This window comes from Salvelinus fontinalis, chromosome 42, assembly GCF_029448725.1.
Source record: "Salvelinus fontinalis isolate EN_2023a chromosome 42, ASM2944872v1, whole genome shotgun sequence".
In the NCBI taxonomy this organism is placed as follows: Eukaryota; Metazoa; Chordata; class Actinopteri; order Salmoniformes; family Salmonidae; genus Salvelinus; species Salvelinus fontinalis.
The window spans coordinates 10,487,268-10,493,267 of record NC_074706.1 but is presented as its reverse complement, the minus strand read 5'-3'; the positions used below and the strand labels follow the sequence as shown (position 1 = coordinate 10,493,267).

At 43.7% G+C, this 6,000-nt stretch overlaps 1 protein-coding gene across 6 annotated transcripts in view; it reads right to left on the bottom strand.

The window, feature by feature from the left end:
- Positions 1-1,289: 1,289 nt before the first annotated feature.
- Positions 1,290-6,000, bottom strand: part of LOC129841302 (F-box/WD repeat-containing protein 7) — a 178,217-nt gene continuing 173,506 nt past the window's right edge. For all 6 annotated transcript variants that reach the window (XM_055909506.1, XM_055909508.1, XM_055909505.1 and 3 more), the window contains one exon: positions 1,290-3,932. In XM_055909506.1, coding sequence (XP_055765481.1) covers positions 3,664-3,932 — 269 coding nt within the window. In that variant the 3' untranslated portion in view covers positions 1,290-3,663. The remainder of the gene's footprint in view (positions 3,933-6,000) is intronic.

The following is a 6,000-nucleotide window of genomic DNA, read 5'->3' as shown; positions in this document are numbered from 1 at the left end:
AATGAGCACTGGCCGCAATGCATATATGCAGAGTGAATTACAAGGCAGAGAAACGAATCCTGCCTGGAGGTAGGAGAAAGGGGGGGGGGGGGGTAGAAGGTAGATTAATAGCTAATAACTTGAAGGAATAGAGCCGATTCATCACGTCCCAAAATGAAGTGCTTTAAGAGTGGCTGTGGATATACATCAGTGTCTTGTAATGAAGCTACTGTATCTTTGCTATCCACTCAGAAACCTGTCGGCCGCAGCTTCCATTGGTTGAAATGTACCTGCAGGGAGGCTTTCAGAATTCCTTTTCGTTGCTTCTTACCTTTAACTATATATTCTGTCAGTAAAATGAGTGTAGAATGTATGAAACTTGTTCCAGTGCTGTTGCCGGTCTTATAACTATAAATGGTGTTGTCTTGTCTTTATAGGTATGAAACTTTGAAGCCCAAACATTACAAAAACTTTTAGAGATTCATATCAGGAAATAACACCAAATTTTACTAAATTGCACTCAGGCATATAAGAGTACATCTATTTTCTCCCCTGTACCCAAATCATCCCATTCTTAAAAAAATAAATAATTCCCAACTACAACCAGTCTGTTTGCATCACAACGACTGCAGTCTCAGATGGAATAGGCATGAAGGGATAAACTTGTCGACAAGAGGGGATACTTTACCTACAGTCTTCATGCCTTTATAGGCCGTCATTGTAAAATAGGAATTTGTTCTTATCTGACTTGCCTCTCTAAAAATAAAAACTATATTTTTAGAGAGTCTTTTATACTGCAGCCTGAAGAAGAAAAGATGAGATATCACTAGCCAACATGCAGATGAGAAACCACAGCCTTAAACTGGAAGTTGTGTGAATATACGAACCACTCTGGATTTCAACAGTGCAGGCGCATATTAGACGTCCATAGCGGAACACAGTGACGATGACACTTCAGTTGAGAGGAGGTAGTCGATATTCCCATAGGAATACATTTGTTTTATATGCTAACACGTTCTAATGTGGAGGTCAAGTGTTGTATAGCAAAACTGGATACAGAATGAAGCTAATGATATGGGTGGGGTTAGGCGCTTATGTAGTCACGGTAAATTAAATACTATGGAAATGAGACTTCTGACACCACAAAGAACACTGACGTGTAGAAGAGTTCACAGTTCTGTGAACCTCATTTGTTCAACATGCTAGTAATCTCAAACTTTCTCTTACATGTTATCGTGGTTACCGGTTTAATTTGCGATGCGAATGTGTGTGTGTTGAAACGTGCACCAAAGACAAAGTATTCCCCTCAGTAATGTAATAAACCGAAGACGCTTTATTGAACACATAACACAGTGAAAAACAGACAACTGAAATGCTTGAAATTAAAGGAAAAAAAACGCACATTTTATTGCACTTAAGTTATAAGAAAATAAAAATTCTAAGTTGAATCAAACAAATCCACAATCCCTTTCAGGTTTTTTTCTCTGTCTGTTTTCTTTTTGCCAGGCAGTTACATGAATGAACTGAAAAAATAAAAACACCTGCGGCATCTGATTTCTCAAACCAGATCATAAATTAAAACAGATTAAAAATAAAACGAGAGAGGAGAAAGAACAAGATAGTTTTTTTTTTTAATATACAGTGTTAAACCACTTTCACAGTTCTGCTTGAGTTGTGTGTGCCTCCTTTCTTGGGAGATTGAGTTTAACTTATCGTTTTGGCTACAATGTTCTGTTCACTTGAAGCCAGGTTGCCTGTTGGTACTTTTTCCATTCACAAACCATTAGACGGCTAACTGCTACGCGAGCTAGCTAACGCTTAACAGTTTGACTGTAATGTGTAATATGTCATATTCATAACACTAAGACTGTCCTGCCTTCTACTGTACTTGTTGTCAGTTTGCGACAATTCATCAATGTGGCTTCAAACATTTGAATGGAAACAAGTCACATATGGATGGACAGTTCTTTCATTCACTCATTAAAAAAAAAACACATTTGCTATTTTCTTTTTTCTCTTTGCCAGTCCACACAGCATCTAGACAGTTCCCCACAGAACTGGCTGATAGCGCTTTGTCCCAAGGAATGTGTTAACAATTTGCCCAAAAACATACACACGCGCACACACAACACACACGCACATTACACCCTATCGTTTCCTCTACGCAGGCAGACCTGTCTTTGTCCAACACTCTCTCCTCTCAGCCTCGCTGAGGCATGTTTGGCTCAAGTTTCAGTGGCAGAAACTAAACCACGGTTGTTATTGTCATGTTTCCCTCTCTCTCTCTTTTGTGTGTCGTCTGTTTAAAACATTAGAAGAGTCCATTTTGGAATTTAGTCTGGGACTAAAACGTCACAGCGAGTAAAAGTTCCATCTTTATTTCAGTTTTATCTAGCAGCATAAATACAGTTTGCCCACTGGGAAAACGGTACTGGGAGGGAGGGAGGACGCTATTCCACACGAAGAGCTCTGAGAAGAGAACCCCAACCTTCCCCCCCCACGTAAGAACCAGCATTGAGGAACCAACCCAGCCAGACTCGTTGAAAAACAAAGGACAGCATAATGTCTAAATCTGGAGACGTAACATCTCCACACTTCAGCTATGAAGAAAAGAAAAATGTAAGGAACAACCCAAACAGAAAATAAAACGTGGTGAGATAACAAAAGCAAAGAAGTGAGTGAAACAGGTTAATACTGGGACTTGTTGCTGTTGGCAACAATAGACAACCAAAAAACAAACAAACAAAAATCCTCGTCTTTGAACTGATTGAAAGAACATAGCTACAACAGGAAAGCAAATTCATAGTTGTATGTGTGCTCCTGTGTTTTTTTTGAAGAAATCAAACCCTGGAACTCAAAGACTGAAGAACAATAAGAATGGAACAAACAGAGAACAGGATATAGGGCCTGATGTTATAGGCTCATACCTGGTTTGGGGACCAATCAGATTCTTGGCGTGTCGTTTCTCTCATTCTCTCCCCGACGACAAGAACCTCCTTACTTAACTAATATTGTGTGTCTGTGTTCAACTTTTCTCCAATTCACTTAATTTCCTCAAATGAGAATTTGATGTTTCCCTGTGTCTTTGCCTTGTGTACTGTATACAGTGTTGTTCTTCTATTAAATAGTCGGTTGGCGCTTTATGTGGGGGATAAAAAATTATATATCTTTATACATCTGAACAAATGCTTGCGTCAGGCTTGAGTGAACAAGTCTCTGTTTTTTTTTGCGAAGAAGCTGCCTCTATAGCCGCAGAGTTATTTCTTCAAGAGTTCCTGTCTTTCTTCTCTTCCTCCTTTATTGGACGAGTCCGTTCCTCCCCCTCTCCTTCCTCTTCCTCCCAGCCTACCGCAGAGGTGCGGGTGAGCCACACCCCTGTTTCAAGCCACACCCATTTCCACCCCACCCCTTCTGATTCGGACTCCACCCCCTTAAGGTGGGAGGGGTAACAAGTACGGGTGCTGGCCGGTGAGGTTGGCGACTGTGGCTTTGTCAGAAACGGCCACTGACGGGGGGAGGGGAGAGGTAAGGAGGGGGCGGTGGTAGCGTTGAGGGTAGGGTGGGGCTGTTTCTGAGTGAAGAGTTTAGGGCACGTTCACCCTCGATGTTGAGCCATTTCATCCTCGTCTCCCTTTAACCCTCTCCTCACTTTTCCCCGTCTCGACCATTTCCCCTCCTCTCCTCTCACTTCATGTCCACGTCAAAGTCTAGCACCAGTAGTTTTGTCTCCTCGGTGCCGTTGCGGCTTCCCACGGCACACACCAGCTTGGTGTTGGAGGCACGGATGCGCCACACCACCCCGCCGCTGCCGCCGCTCTCCAGCGTCACCAGGTTGCGGATGAACTCGCCCGTCTTCAGGTCCCACAGCTTCACCGTGCCGTCGTCCGAGCTGGTGATGACAAAGTTCTTGTTGAACTGCAGGCACGTCACGGCGCTCTGGTGCTTGTGGGGACCTGGTGGTGGAGAGGGGGGGAGAGAGGAGGGGGAGAAGAGTGAGCGAATGTGTGAAAGAGATCCTTTTCACTGTAGTGTCCCTTTAACGTCTACTTCCCCAGAGTCAGATGAACTCACAGATACCATTTTTGTGTCTCTGAAGTTGCTAACTAGCGTTAGCGCAATTACTTGAAGTCGATGTGACTTCCATCAATTGCGCTAATGCTAGTTAGCATTGGGTCGCGAAACTACCTCCAACTTCTTTCATACTGGACAGAGACATAAAAATGGCATCAATGAGTTCATCCGACTCTCGGAAAGTAGATGAAGGGCCTCGTTGCCAAAATCCCATAATATCCCTTCAAGAACATAGAGAGAGGCAGAGAGTTAGATGGACTCAACGAGTGAGGGAAAAAAGGAAACCAATAAAGAGAAAAGGCTTGATAGAAAGAGATCATTGATTGCGAGGTCATTGGTGGAAGACCTGGTAGAGATGGTAAATACTATACGGTTTATTTCTGGAGAGTGTTAAGGCAGGGAAATAAGGCACCCTGCCTTGTCCTCGTCTGCCATGGAAAATCCTGGGCTAGTAGAGGAGAGGAGCCCAGGGCATGGAGCTGTCACCATCTACAGCTGCTGACTAGCTCTGCTGACTGCAGCCTGTTGGCACTACAGCGGTGTGTGTGTGTGTGTGTGTGTGTGTGTGTGTGTGTGTGTGTGTGTGGCGCAGCTGGCAGGAACACCCATTTGGTGTGTAGAATGTGGCGTCTGTGACTGTTGCCTCCTCTTTCGACGAGGTGCCCCTGTGTGTGTCTGTGTGAATGACTAATATTCCCTGAAGAAATGCAGATGATAAATCCCCCACATTTGATCTAGTTTACACTATTAAAACACAGAATCACAGTTTCAAAGATGTGGCTGGCAACATTACAATACCTTCCAGCAGTTATTCCACAAAACTCTAAACAGTGAATAGTAATCAGGATGAAATCTCTAATATGGTGAACTACAGTCCACAATGAAATGTGCTCATTATGAATGCGAAATCATTCATTGTATGAAGTACACTAGGAATTGTGTTCATTAGCCTACCAACAGATGTCATTTGAACAGTGCTCCAGTGGCAGCCAGCAGTGTAAACCCTCATCCTCTCCCTTCGTCTGTCTGTAGTGTTTTCAAAGGGCTAGACATTTGCACTGCGCCTTTCTCACAAAGATTTGACAATGTACCCAGCCAACCCCCACATATCTCTCTCTCTCACCCTCCCCCTCTCTTCCCTCCCTCTCCATTTAAATTTCCACAACAAAGCAGCTGGCTACGTCGTTACCTATCCTCTCAGCTTAAGTACCTCATCTGTGGCTGCCAGTGAGTTGCCTGTTGAGGCTTTTGTCTTATCTAAATGCCCTAATGAATGAATGGCAGAAATTGCCCATTGACCCAATTACATGACCTACATAATCCCTGCACCCCATCCCCCTCCATGCCCTCTTGGCCGAGCGTCACGCCCCCTTGTCATGCCCCTCATGGGCCAGGCTCCCCGACAAGACAGGACCTGGGCCAGGCTCCCCGAAAAGACAGGACCCCATCCACCTTTCTTCCTCACCTCATCATAAGGGGCTTTATTGGCATGGGAGACATATGTTACATTGCCAAAGCAAGTGAAACAGATAAAAAATGAACACTCACAAAAGTTCCAAAAGAATAAAGACATTTCAAATGTCATTATGTCTATATACAGTGTTGTAATGATGGGCAAATAGTTAAACTACAAAAGGGAAAATAAATATAGGATGTGTTTGTTCTTCACTGGTTGCCCTTTTCTTGTGGCAACAGGTCACAAATCTTGCTGCTGTGATGGAACACTGTGGTATTTCACCCAGTAGATATGGGAGTTTATCAAAATTGGGTTTGTTTTCGAATTCTTTGTGGGTCTGTGTAATCTGAGGGAAATCTCTCTCTAATATGGTCGTACATTTGGCAGGAGGTTAGGAAGTGCAGCTCAGTTTCCACCTCATTTTGTGGCCAGTTCTGCCTTCAGTGGCCGCTCAATAGCAAGGCTATGCTCTGTACATCTGTACATAATCAGTC